Source organism: Toxotes jaculatrix, chromosome 5, assembly GCF_017976425.1.
Source record: "Toxotes jaculatrix isolate fToxJac2 chromosome 5, fToxJac2.pri, whole genome shotgun sequence".
In the NCBI taxonomy this organism is placed as follows: domain Eukaryota; kingdom Metazoa; phylum Chordata; class Actinopteri; family Toxotidae; genus Toxotes; species Toxotes jaculatrix.
In genome coordinates this window covers 6,146,504-6,160,180 of record NC_054398.1, presented here as the reverse complement: position 1 = coordinate 6,160,180, position 13,677 = coordinate 6,146,504, and the positions used below count along the sequence as shown (strand labels likewise).

At 40.0% G+C, this 13,677-nt stretch overlaps 2 protein-coding genes and 1 non-coding gene across 3 annotated transcripts; 1 reads left to right on the top strand and 2 right to left on the bottom strand.

Annotated features, from left to right (window-relative positions):
• Positions 1 to 536: 536 nt before the first annotated feature.
• LOC121181540 (ADP-ribosylation factor-like 2 binding protein) lies at positions 537 to 4,160 on the top strand. Its single transcript, XM_041037461.1, has 7 exons — positions 537 to 609; positions 925 to 994; positions 1,515 to 1,576; positions 2,039 to 2,145; positions 2,378 to 2,463; positions 2,717 to 2,813; positions 3,130 to 4,160. Exons 1-7 carry the CDS (start codon positions 591 to 593, stop codon positions 3,226 to 3,228), a joined length of 540 nt encoding a protein of 179 aa, XP_040893395.1. The 5' UTR covers positions 537 to 590; the 3' UTR covers positions 3,229 to 4,160.
• A 50-nt stretch (positions 4,161 to 4,210) lies between these two features.
• On the bottom strand, positions 4,211 to 12,861 carry LOC121181539 (plasmolipin). Its single transcript, XM_041037460.1, has 4 exons — positions 12,563 to 12,861; positions 7,465 to 7,638; positions 6,701 to 6,817; positions 4,211 to 5,708 (listed from the first exon to the last, which is right to left on the bottom strand). Exons 1-4 carry the CDS (start codon positions 12,725 to 12,727, stop codon positions 5,601 to 5,603), a joined length of 564 nt encoding a protein of 187 aa, XP_040893394.1. The 5' UTR covers positions 12,728 to 12,861; the 3' UTR covers positions 4,211 to 5,600.
• Positions 12,862 to 13,580: 719 nt separating this feature from the next.
• On the bottom strand, positions 13,581 to 13,663 carry trnal-cag. The gene has a single exon. It is a non-coding gene; the product is annotated as a tRNA-Leu (tRNA).
• Between the last annotated feature and the right edge of the window lie 14 nt (positions 13,664 to 13,677).

Sequence of the window (13,677 nt, the reverse complement as noted above, 5' to 3'; positions counted from 1 at the left end):
ACTTCACAATTGTAAAGAATAAATTGTGAGTTGTATTTAAAACATCTATAAAGGAATTTTGCCCCAGAGTTCCCAAAGATGTGATTTATTGAAAAATTGTTGTTTCCTGGATTGTGATATTTGTAATAAATGTATGGTCATGTGATTTTATTATTTATTTATTTATTTATTTTTGTATGACCGAGTGGTTCTTATTTACATCTCAGCTATTCTTTTATAATCATTTGAACTCCTTTAGTTCTGTACATATGCGCTATTGGTTTTCCTTTAGTACTGTACTGTATCTACACGGACAGTTCTTGAAAGGACAGTCGATCGCAACCGAGGTAGATGCAAGTATCTACGCTGGAAATAATTATATTATAGTTTCGTTTAAGTCAAGCTCCAGCACAGAGAGCAAGGGAACTTGAATAATTGATCTGCAAAGTACCTCGTCTCATTTCTATAATCTCCCTGAAATGTCCTCAGGTAGGAACTAACGTGCACAGATTTTGTTCTACCGGACTGGCCGGAAGGGCGCACACATGTTTCCTTGGTAACAACATTACGTTCACTATTTACCATCTACGCTAACGATTCATTGAAACAACATGGACGTCGAGGAGCGAAGTAAGTAAATTAATTTAACATGAATGTATTTTAAGGTGTGAAGTAATACGTTTACCTCGGGAAAATACGACATATAGTTAACACATAGCATTTCGTATTCATTCAACGCTACATGTGTTTAGCTATCGTTAGCTAACATTTGCCTAGCCAGTAAGCTAGCTAACAGTGCTATATTGCAGCAGTGTGACTGAATGTCAGTATTGCCTGTATTGTGAAGTTTAGCACTTGCTAGCTAGCTGTTTTGGTTTTTTATACAGTCTAAGGTTTTGTCTGGCAAACATGCGTGATGAGATGTTGCTTTTCCTCGTTCCCCAGATGTCCGGAGCTGTGGAGACAACATCGTGGAGATGGTTGACATGGACGAAGAAAACTTTGCTATTTCCAGGTGGGCTGGCTAAGTATGCTTTGAATCTCAAGCCTGTCACAGCAGGTCTCAAGAACGGTCAAAAGTACTGTGGGACAAATCTGAGTCACGTTTTAAAAGCAAATCGCGATTTAAGATGCTGTTCAAGTCCTTAGGATTTCTAAATTTAGGTTGCAGCATTTGAACTGTTTCCATTTTAAGCTACATAAATTTTTATTTATTTATTTTATTTTATTTTATTTTACTTTACCAGGTCAAAAACTTAAGTCTTTATTTTCAAGGCTCAAGAGCAGTCAAAAGGCAGGCCAGTGACACAGCAGTGTAATCCAAGTCCAACCTCAAGTTGTCATTTTTGAGACTGATGTCCAGGTCTCATATCTACAGCTTAGAGAAAGGGGAATTAATAGAACCGTGATCAAGAGTTTTATGGCTTTTGAATTGACAGTTTTACAACAGGCCCACCTTGGCTCGGTGTTAAAATAATTTTTTTTTAGCTGTTTGTGAGTCAAATTCATTTTGTCTCTTGATTTCCCTCCTCCAGCTCCTCAGTTGCAGATGCTGCATTTGATGCTGTTATTGGCTGCATAGAGGACATCATCATGGGTAGGACTAGAGATGAAATCACTCTTTTTTAAATGTTTTATTGTTCATTGTCTGTCTTTTATAAACAGTTAAACAGAGTTTCAATTATACTGTTTGGTAAAATTATGTTTTCAGCAACTTGACAGTAAGAAGGGATTGTCTTGAGACAAAGGACTTTTGGAGCCACTGAAAATGAGAATTAGGTGTTTAAAATGCTTCAGCAGATTCAGTCACTTGTATTTTTTTCTTTTTTTTTAGAGAAATGTCTTTGACTTTTAGGGAAAATACAATTTAAAAAAATAAAAAAAGAAATCCAAGTGGCCTGCATTTGCAAGACTAAGATATAGAACATTTATTCTATGTGTGTATGACAGAAAAGTAGTTTTGATATTTGATGCAGAGATTGCTAAGCCAGCTAAATACATTTCACCAGTCTATGATAAAGATGTGTGATGTTCTACCTGCCCATCACTTTTCTTTTAGAGGATGAGTTTCAGCGGCTTCAGCAGAGCTTCATGGAGAAACACTATCTGGAGTTTGACGACTCTGACGAGAACAAACTCAGCTACACGCTCATCTTCAATGAATATGTGAGTTGTTTGGCAACTCTCTGTGGTGTAATGTAACACACCTGTCTTCAAGCAATATGACATATCTGATTTATATCACTTTATCTAATACACAGTTACTCTCAGCCTTATGACAGTAAATAATCATATAATTTCAACCTACAGCACTATCAACCATTATGCATTTTTGCTGAGCTTCTCTGATACCTGGGGAGATAAACTAAGACCCTATTAACTCATTTACATTGTGTAGGTTGACCTGCTGGAGAAACACCTGGAGCAGCAGCTTGTGGAGAGGATCCCTGGCTTCAACATGAACACTTTCATAGAGCTGCTCATGTAAGATGTGACACAACTCTTTTCTAAAGCCATTTCATTCTGTTTGTTTCCCTCTTACAGCAGCTCGGTCACTTAAATTCAGTTGGTGGCATTGATGGTGCCACTGACAGCAACTAGTCGGCTCACACATCAGTTGGTTTTGATGCACCTGTTGCTCCTAAACAGTTTTATTTTGGAGCAGCCACTAGGTGTCACACTAGTACACTGAAAATCTGATGAGACTCACAATATGTCACTGCTGCTTCATCTGCAGGCAGCACAAAGAGGAGGTCCCAGGCGACATCTTTGACATGCTGCTGACGTTCACTGACTTCATGGCCTTCAAGGAGATGCTTCTGGAATACAGAGCTGTGAGTTGTCTGGAAGCTTGGAAAATCTTTAAACCACACTTTGTTTAGAATCTCATTCTATATTCTGAAACCGTGATCTGTTCTTTGTGGGCCCTCAGTTTTCACTAATTAAATCCAACATATGGTTCCTAAGCTTTTGTGTTGTGTATGTGTTTAAGTGGCTCTTACAGTTGTAATACAGTTGTAATTGTAATACCAACTTTTTCTCACAGATGGTTGTGTCATTTAAAATCAAGCCCACTTCCTGCTCTGTGTGTGTATTTTTGTGTGAAGTGCTTTACTTTAATACCAGCTCTATGAATCTGTGTGTTTCCAGGAGAAGGAGGGTCGAGGTCTGGACCTGAGTCAGGGGCTGGTGGTCACATCTCTCATCCCTGCAGGCTCCAAACACACTGGCTCCACTGAGTCACAGTGACCCTCACACACTCAAAAAGTCAAACTCTTGAATTGCCTCGTCCTTCATGTGTTCATGTCAGTTTTTTTTCCCATGAGAGAGTCTTCAGAGAGTTGCCAGCTTGTGGTCAGTGGCGTTTGCGATATTTTCTTTGTACCCTGATGGCAAGCTGCAGGACACACTCTACATCTAAATTTAAATCTACGGCAAGTTCATATATGCATTCCTGTGTGTTTCATGTGTTGGGATGGTATGTGTGTTCTCCGGACCCTCTCCGTAGTTTAAGAGTGAAGATGGAAGGTTTTCACGTCTTTCTACTCCCCAACCATTACACTGGACATTGACTACTTGAAATATTCACATCTCTAAAACAGGGATTTGCAAGTGAGTGAGGCCTAATCCTAACTTTACAATCATGCCCTTATCCACATGTATTTTTATTAAGATTTAGCGTTTAGGGTTCTACCTGGTTGGGGAGTGGGTACCCAAAATTCTGGTGCTTGTACAAGGCCAATGCTTGTGATTTCAGGTCATCCTGCTGATGATTATATGAAAACGGTCAACAGATCCCAGTAACAGTAAGGAAACCATTTTGATATGAGTGAATGTTTGAATGTCTGCTCTCTTTGAATGGTATGTTTTTTTCCCTAAGAAAAGGATATAACAGAACTAATATATGTTTTATGAAATTTTAAATTATTTGTTCAGTTTGAAAACTCATTTGATTGAGTTTTTGTGCCTGTGAAAGTGATTTTGAATGTATATAGTGATTGTGTGTGTGTGTGTGTGTTTGCAATCAGAAATAAGATTTACAGTATAGTTTTCAGTACAATGTTAAAGTGTTTTCTACTCGTCTTAACATGACAGTTTTAATATTTGTTATTGCTATATTACTGTCGATGTCACATTTGTTAGTAAAACTAAAAAAAAATCCAAAAACAAATAAACAAGTAAAAGCCTTACATTGAAATCACCGAGTGCTTTATTTGAACAAGCGCAGGGTTGAGTCCCAGCACTGATCACAGGATTTCACTAGTATTCAAATTTTTGGTACAAAAACACAACATATCCATAAAGGTACATACAGTGCAACAGGAGCAGAGCACTGTTTGATGTTAATCAGAAAAATGTATGCACACTGTTTCCATAACTTGATGACTCACTAGTAGAATAATATTTGAATTATCGAAGGAGTCATTAATGTCCTGCAGAAACACTGTCTCTTCAGAAAGTCTACTTCAGGAGAAGTTTGATTAATACTATATATTCTGCAACCTACAACCATGGACATGGACATTGTTATTTTCATCAGTAATTTGGCTTTCTTTATGAAATTAGTTTAAGGTCAGTTTCTATGCGAGCACATGCCTGTGTTCTGGATATTTGTCAAAGGAAATTAAAGTGATATGTCTGCAGGACACAGATACTATTCAAACAGTCCTTCTTCACACCCTCCTCCTGTGTCATGTCAGTTTATGAGAGCAACGCCGTACTCTGTAAACAAACAAATACAATATAAAAATCTTCATGTTTCTACATGATGGATAATGGACCCTAGACATGATACACTACGTTGTTACCACAAAGTTAGTAATTATAGCACTTGTCCCCAGTGATTTGCTTACTTTAAAGGAATAGTCTGACATTTTGGGGAAACATTGCTTATCTGCTTTCTTGCTGAGAGCTTGAAGATTGATACCGGTATCATATCTGTAAGTTAAGTATGAAGCTACAGTGTGCAGCCAGTAAGTTTAGCTCAGCATAAATCTATCTAACTCTTGGCAAGAAGACAGATTAAACCTATTGCCTTAAGTGAATGGTGAGGCATCTTATGAGTATTTTAAATACAGCCTGGAGATATTGGTAACTGTATGATGCTCTTACCTCAATGATACACTTACAATGCACGTATGAAAGCATTTCATTCTATACAAGCAACACCCTTGGTGTCTAAAGGCACCATTGGCTTTTTGTTTGTGGATTCAAAATAACATTATTAAATATATTATTATAGGAAGGCCTGAATGTGAGGCCTCAGTGCAGTACACCAGAAATGTGTTGATATTGTGTTGCTGAGACACAGTATCAATATAAACATTTTTATGTGGGTAATCCAGTGCTGATGTGCAACTTATTTTCATAATGTGAAGGTGGAAGTCTGTTGAGTGTGACCGAAAATGAATGTGTGGATATCTTCTGTCTGGATTAGGTTTCATCTTATTGTCAGTACTGGGGTTAGACTGAGGTCAGAATTTGGGTTACCAGAGTTAGCAGTGACTGAGACAAGTCAGTGTGACTATCCAAATATGACTATCCAAATAATGACAGCACTTTTAGAGAAAGAAAACACGAGGAGTCTTTGCCCAGCAGCAACAACATCACAGGTTTGAGTCCTAGGTCGGCACTGTGCTGGTGGCAGCGTTTCCTCCATCTCCCTTCCAGTCCAAATAGGAGAAGAAAGCACTAGCACCATATGCCAGGGTCACCACAGCACCGAAGAACTGGACGGGCGGGCAGACAGACAGACAGACAGACAGACAGACAGACAGACAGACAGACAGACAGACAGACAGACAGACAGACAGACAGAGACATTGACAGGGTAAATGAGAGACAATTACACCTCTTAAATTTCTTCAGAAAGCAAAGATCTAAGATAAATTTACATCTACATGTAATCACATCTATACAGATTCCAGGTACTTGTGTAACAGTTTTAACAATGCACTAATGGGCCATTAGCCATGATAAATGCATCTGGTCTGGTGTGTCTCAAAGGCGGTAAAATGCAACTGATAAGATTGTGTGATAGGACGGGGACGGGGCTGTGGATGTGTGTGTGTGTGTGTGTGTGAAATCATACAAATGCTACTGTAGCATGGACTTTAGCCTATGGAAGAGACGACAAAACAGCATCTCTCTCTCTCTCTCTCTCTCACACACACACACACACACACACACACACACACACACACACACACACACACACACACACACACACACACACACATCATTTCCTGTGTATCCACTTCACACATCAAATACTTTTTTTTTTTATTGAACACTGATAACCTCAAACAGCAGAAGTAAGGAGCAAGTGGCAACTGTGGTACAAAGGTAACAAAGGCACATGACATACTTCCCAGTCATGTGAGAGCCTCACCCTCCTGCATCCTACTCTGCTTCTCCCAAGGTCTGGGTGTGTGTATTTGCTGCAGCCTGATAAGTAAATATGCTATCAGAGGTACACCTAGCGAAACACCGATGCCAGTGAGATGGGAGGAGGGAGGGTCAGATGTGTTAAATGCACCCAGTGCTCAAACATTGGATGACTGAGTGAATGTATGATGCTCCAGGACTCCAGGATTTTTGATTGTTGACAACAGACAAATGGGATATATCAGACATATCAGAGTGTGATCTTAGAGTGTTTCTTGCATATTTAACTAGTTCTTTGTATGTGTGTTAGTGTGAGTGGTGTCGGGCATCTTACAGCGGCGGCTGCCATATGTCCATAGAAATAGGAATAGCGGAAAGGATGGACAGATGCTGCATTGGCCAGGAAGGCAGTCAGATAGAGGACCGTGGCTATGCCTTGATACATCATCACCTAGCAGAAGAGGAGAAACATTAAGCACAAGTTACTCACAGCTTTTCCTTTCCATCCTGGTGTCCCCTGTTGTTAATTATTCTCTATCCTGTCTGTATTTGGGCGCCTTGAACCACTGCCCCGGTATTGTCATTTCACAGCCTACTTCACTGTACTATTTTGTCTTTTCCTTTGATCAAACCTCAAATGATCCTTTATCCTTGACATTAACGCTCAAGTCAGAATCCTGTTGCTTCTTCTTGTTTATGCACCTTTCTCTAGTGCTTTAAGGTCTTGCCTGGGAGACAGCAGAGTTAATGTCTCTTCAGAGCTTCTGCAGCTTGATACACCTAACATCAACTGCACAAAGAGAATAGCATCATTTCAAAGAGCGTAAAAATATATTTCCTCCATCAGAGTTTTACAGTGCTTGTGTGTGAACACAACTTTCTGTCAAAATTAGACCAGTTTTGGTGATTTCCCGTGACGGATTTCTGTTTGTGCCATTTTGTCTGTGTTCTTCTCACCGCTTTGACATGGTCATTGTTTTCAGAGTGTTAAAACCCTAATAAATAATAATAGATGCCAAAGATTGCTTTCAAAACTCTGATTATTGTTTTACTTAAGTCTTTAAGTCCCTAGGTAGAAGTAGAAGTTTTCCTTCTTACCGTCAGGGGCCAGGGGACAGCGGTGAGTTTTCGCGGGGCGCTGAACAGGATCATGAAGAAGAGGATGGTGGTGAGGAGCCATAGAGTGACAGCCACAAACATCACCCAGCCGTATGCTGGCAAAATTGTGTAGGGGGCGCTGGCTATCAATGCCCACTGGAGCAGGCCCAAAAACTAGAGAGGTCAGAGAGAGAAAACAGGAAGGACTGAGACGTGGAGCAAGGAAGCCACAAGGATGTGCTTTAACCAAAACTGCACCAACATTGGTTTTTTTAACATTATCAATGAGGGCCTTGTTTGTTTTATGTCAGAAATTAAAGTTCCTTTCTCTGCATCTGTCTCTCTTTCTCTTGTGTCCCATGAGAAAGGACAGTCTATTATGTATGCAGATATCATGTTTCCCTTTTGACGCAACAGATACACGCACACATACATACATGCACGCACGCACACATGCACGCACGCACACACACACACAGTGGACACCACCTTAACAAAGACCTCTGTTCTGAACTAGAGGAACAGATAACCTCAGTTTCCCATTTAACAGTAAAATGTGATCCACAGTCATTCATTGAATGAAACGTATTTTTCCCTCCCTTAATAACTTTATTGTTGAACATTAATTATGGACAGTGTGTGAAATAGATGTTAGATCTGTGTGATAAGAAGAACTTTTCAAGTTAAACCATGATTCTTATCACAAGCTTCAATATTGATATTTACATATTGTGCAGGTGTGTTTTATAAGGCAGAATGCTTGGGGCACATTATTCATTAATATTGCACAAGGAGCTGAAACAGAAAACCAGTTGTTCTACGGATTAAACACTAATGGAAGATGAATGAATGAAGTGATGTAGAAAGGAAGATGTCCGGTTTCAAAAACGTTTGAAATAACAATTCAGCTACTTCCTTTTTCACTCCTTTCCCCTTTTTTAAAATTGTTTTTGCCTAAGTATGTGTGGGGAAAATGGAAAATGACAATGGCAAACACAGACAGACAGACAAACAGACAGACACACAGTCTGTGTCTAAATAGAGGCTCAGTCAAATTCTCGATGGCACACAAGGTGACATTTAGTGATTAGATCAAACAATTTTCATATCAATAATCCTTCTTGGAAACATTTGATTCTTTCTTGACTCTGTGTTAAATGCAGGCATGACTGGAAATCCAGCAAAGGTCTGTTTACAGAAGATCCCAGTTTAAAGTTCACAAAAACAAGCAAACCCTTTCAAATTATGAAGTGGCAGTGTGAAACTGTATCACACAAGCTTTCACGTCGATTTAAATAGCGGAGACACTTAATTTCCAATTTTTTTTTTTTTGATAAAATGCGCTGACCACTAACTACTTTGTTTTCTAGATGTACAACAACTACAATTTCATCCTACTGCTGTGCTGCTTCATTTACTTCAGTTTCATTTACTGAACTGTTTTTGTGTCAGTATGAAAATGGTGACCTAATTTAAATGTTTATCCGCTTTCACAGGAAACTGCCTGAGGCTGACTCAAAGTAGCTTGGAGTGAAAAGTCAAACCAGGTGAATCAACTTTTGGAAGCAGTCCTCTCTCTCACCCTGGATAACACTTTGTTTGGAATTAAGTCTGACAGATCAGTAAGGTAAGAAACACTGCCAGCAGAAGCAAATCCTCACAAAAACAGCCAGACACCAACACTGAAACTAAAATGAGCCATAATGAGAACCATAGCGGAGCCTGGTTTTCAACCTTTATTTAACCAATTCAAGCTCACTGAGCATAAATAATATTTCTATTGATGGCCAGCTTCACATTCACAAAGTTACAGCCAGTCTGATATGGGAGGTGAACACACACCCTCTTCTGTTTGCAATGTAAGATAAGCTGGGACTTAAGTCCCTTGACCAAGGACACACCATTGAGTGTATGGGACAGTGGGAGACATTGTGTGTTCCCCTACAGACATTCCCAGGTAGTTTTGGGACCCACATGCTCTTAAAACATGGCTCTGGTGTGAAGGTTTGATTCATAAATAATCAATTGCACTTGTGCTCCTGTCAATACTCCCAGAGGTTTTGTTGCTACAGTCTTACTTGGCCTGGTATGAGTAGTGGTGCCTGGTGGCTAATGTTAGCTAAAGTTAGCAAACTTCAGATATTTTATTTTTTTTTATTTTCACTATTTTATTTATTTTAGAAACATTTTAAACTATTTAAACTATATAAAGTTTTTCTGATTCTGATTCTTCTAAATATTCATATCATTTTTCTACCTTTGTGACGCTTTTCTACTTTTCCTGTTTCAATGACAAACTCCAGCAGACATGTGACTGTCACTTGTGTCCACAGTGTACACCACCTGTCCAGCACCAAACTGCACCCAGACAAAATCAGCGACAAGCTGGTGGACATGGTTGAGCACCTAGCAGCTACAACCAGATATGCCCCTCAGTAGTTGGTAGAGACCAAAACAGAGTTGAAAGCAGATTGATTATTGGACTTGAAGTAGTTGAGTAGTGAGAGAATAAGGGTACACCCTTATGCCAATAAAGTGATTTATGACCCCTGATTTATGACCGCCCCCCCTCACCAACCCCCACCACGCGGCATAAGCTCCTCACCTTTGTGACGTCACTTCCGGACCTTCAGACATTCTGCAGACTTTTGTCGCTCCTCAATTTTATTTTATTTTATTTTGCAACTTTGAAAGTTTGTATTTTCAGAACTTTTATAAATGCTTTTATTTATATATGTATATCGTCCTGCAGAAAATTGCTGGAGAGGTGTGATGATGCGGGGAGGGGTTTTCCCAGTGATAGGAGCGACGGAAGCAAATGGGGGGGCAGTAGCAAACGGAGGAAGGAGACATTATTTCTCACTTTTGTGACATGCTAGAATCAACAAATGCCTCCTCATGAGACGCCTTGTCTACAACATTGCATATTGACCCTTTGATCTGAAACTCTGTCACTTAGCACTCCTTTCCATGTGACCACAGCACAAGGAGAAAGCAGCTACAGCCAATGTTTACATCAAGCACACCCAAATGTTCACATCAAACACCCCTAATTTATTTATATTTATTTTATGTTGTCTTGAAGGGAATGAAAAACAATGAAGGGGGTAGGATGAATGAAGTGATGTCAGAAAAGGGGTGGGGGGTTTGATGGGTGGGGTTAGGAAGTGATGTCATAGAGACAGGGTTAGGGAGTGATGTCGTCAAGGGGCGGGGCTTATGCCACGTGGTGGGGGGGGGGGGGGGGGGGTGTTCATTAATCAGGGGTCATAAATCACCTTTTTGGCATGAGGGTGTACCCTTATTCTCTGTAGTGAACAACCAATGAATGCTGCTAGTGTTAAATACATAATATAATACCTACGTACTTTATAAGGTGATGCCAGGGTTGTGTTGGTCTACAGCTTTGCAACATTTAAAAACTGGAGCATCTGAAAAATCAGTTCAAACAGCAAGTCCTGTGTTGTAGGAGTTAAACTGCAAACTCTAGTTTGCAGTTGTGAGACAACGTTCCCTGCTTGTTAACCTTGGGATGACATAACTCTAACCACTGCAAGAACATTGATCACTGCAGCAACATAAAAAGAAGTTAGTTCATATTAGCCAAGTAACAATCACATGGTAGCCTGAACATTAAACAAAGCTGTAACAGATGCTGATATACTCGATTGTTGGGAAAAGATGACATCTGTACTTGTCATTTTCAAGGAGACATGTTGAAACATGCTAAATTAAGTTTATTATTACTGAGTAATTAAATAAATAAATAGGTAAAGCTTTGCCTGAGTTACCTGCCACACTTCACAAACTTCACCAGATTTAATCAAACTTTTGAATACAACAAAAGTTTACTTCTGCTGACTTCCGCATAGCTGGCCCTACTACTACAACACCATCAGAAGCCAATAAAACTTGCAACTCTTAAAGCATGAAGGGGTTGCAAATATTTAACCGTGTGTATACAGAATGAACATTAACATAGGTCCATCTGTCCTTCAAGACTACACACTAGGTTCAATGGCTTAATGGGATGGTCAAAGGAGAGTCAGGAGGGAACGGGGCCTCCAGGGGACAAAGATCTCCTGCACCTGTCAGTCATCCAGCTAGTCACGTGTCCTCTGTGTGGACAGAGTCTTGTGCAAATGCATCACAGGAGGGGGAAATGAATTTTTGCTGAAGCTGAACACTGTTAACTTGATAACTTCTGCACTCCATTCAGTTTTATAGCCAAGTGTTTCAGCAAACATAACAACCCAGCCCAGCTACCTCTCACAGCCAAATTTCAATTTCAGCTCTCAGCTCAGTGCCAGATCCTGAAACAACCAGACATGACTGTGTGCACACTGCAGAGCAATAAGAAAGAGGCTTTGACCGGCGACAGTCATGTTTTTGTTGATAGATAACCAGTGACATTTATGATGCACAGCCTGAAGTTTGCTGACACACAAACAAATTCCTGTGGCACAAGATTTGGGTTACAGATATACAAATATCCTTATCTAGTGCTGCTGTAATGTTGATTGCACTACAACAAGTTCATTATACAGCGTGTTGTGCCTTTAACTCATCCTTGATAATCAATACATCAGGATCTATATTTGGTTAACTCGTTTTTATTACCGATTTACCTACACTCTATCTATATGAGTGTGGGAACTGTTGGGTTTCTTTCTATAATTCTACAAGGTTTTGAGCTCACTCTTTAAAGTCCCTTGAGATAATTTAGGTTATGATTTTGGTGCTATATAAATAAAATTGTATTGAATGAATTCTCTCTAGAGCACCAAATGTGTATTAATCCACAGCTAAACCTAGTCCCCAATAAATAAACTATTTAAATAAATTAACATTTGGTTTTCATAGGTTTTGTTGATAATAAGAAAACAATTAAATATCACTAGCTGTATTCTTTAGTAATTTGTAAACTAAGCCACCAGTGGTTTCAGTCACAATGTTTTTGACAGAGACAGTGTGGAAAAGAACAGAGCTGAAGTTTGACAGAATGGAGTAGAATTGAAAACAAGTTTGTTCTGAATAGAGTTGAACAGAGTAAAAAAAAAAAAAAAAAAAAAAGAACAGCTCTGGATTTGTTACATACTATTTCAGTCATCATGAGGATGGCCGGGATGCTTCGGATGAAGGACATGTCCATCATGGTGGTGACGTTAGCTGCCAGCCCTCGGAGGCTGTTCCCCCCCTGCGGAGAGCTCTGGGAGCTGGGGGAGCCGGTCTCTGTGGTAACTTTGGAAGGGAAGTCTGCCATGATCACGCAGTTTATCTGAAGGTGTCACAGCCTCGCCGACAACAACTCCCTTCAGGCTGGGATGCAGTCTCAAAATGAGAGTCTTTGATGGAAATTTTCCTCGTTCTATAGTTTTCACCCCTCAGAAAATACCTGTATGTTGGGATTCAGTAACCACTGAAAACATCAGCTCGTGGCGGCAGCAAAGAATAACATACATAAAGTACATAAAGTAATATCAAATAAGTCTTGATGGCAAAAAAATGAAAAACAAAAAAAGAAAAAGACAAAAAGTCCAAAGAGTTAAAGAGGAGCCTCCAGTGAAATCCTCAGGTACAGATATTCCGTAGTTACTGTCTCCACCTGCACTGACAGGTGTCTAATGGTGGTGGTGTGGGTCTCTCCACACCTTGCTCTCTCTCTCTCTCTCTCTCTCACACACATACACAGTGAATGTTTCGTCATCCTATCTCTATCTGCTCTCCCTCTTTTACCCTCTCTATCTCCCCTGGCACCTCCCATATGGCTCTCAGAGGCCTCTCACCTGAGTGACTCATTAATGTGTTTGAAAACTGGGAGGAGGTGGAGGGAGAAAGAAAGGGGTGGGGGGCTATTGGTGCAGATGCTTTTGTGTGTCCTTCACATGTATCTTGATAAGACGGAGGGATGACGTGCTGCAGCACAGAGTTTAATATGTGACACAAATGACCTGAGAACATGCAACACACATAACAAACATCAGTATTGGAAAGTAATTAAATATATGCATTTTGATACTGTACAACAATAAAGTTGTTGTATTGCAGGAATCACATACATGGATGTGGTATGTGCACCAGCTGATACGGACTTGTTTGGTGAAAGAAAAGATTACTGTCAGAAGTGGGATTCGAACCCACGCCTCCAGGGGAGACTGCGACCTGAACGCAGCGCCTTAGACCGCTCGGCCATCCTGACTTGAGAAACAAATG

What these genes read in the sequence shown, in the direction of transcription:
- LOC121181540 (XM_041037461.1), top strand. An exon ending in CGCTCATCTTCAATGAATAT is followed by an intron (nt 2,146 to 2,377) that starts GTGAGTTGTTTG and finishes TACATTGTGTAG; the next exon opens with GTTGACCTGCTGGAGAAACA. An exon ending in TGCTTCTGGAATACAGAGCT is followed by an intron (nt 2,814 to 3,129) that starts GTGAGTTGTCTG and finishes GTGTGTTTCCAG; the next exon opens with GAGAAGGAGGGTCGAGGTCT.
- LOC121181539 (XM_041037460.1), bottom strand. Translation starts at nt 12,727, where the DNA reads ATGGCAGACTTCCCTTCCAAAGTTACCACAGAGACCGGCTCCCCCAGC. An exon ending in TCCTCATGATGACTGAAATA is followed by an intron (nt 7,639 to 12,562) that starts GTATGTAACAAA and finishes TGACCTCTCTAG; the next exon opens with TTTTTGGGCCTGCTCCAGTG. An exon ending in CTGTCCCCTGGCCCCTGACG is followed by an intron (nt 6,818 to 7,464) that starts GTAAGAAGGAAA and finishes CTCTTCTGCTAG; the next exon opens with GTGATGATGTATCAAGGCAT.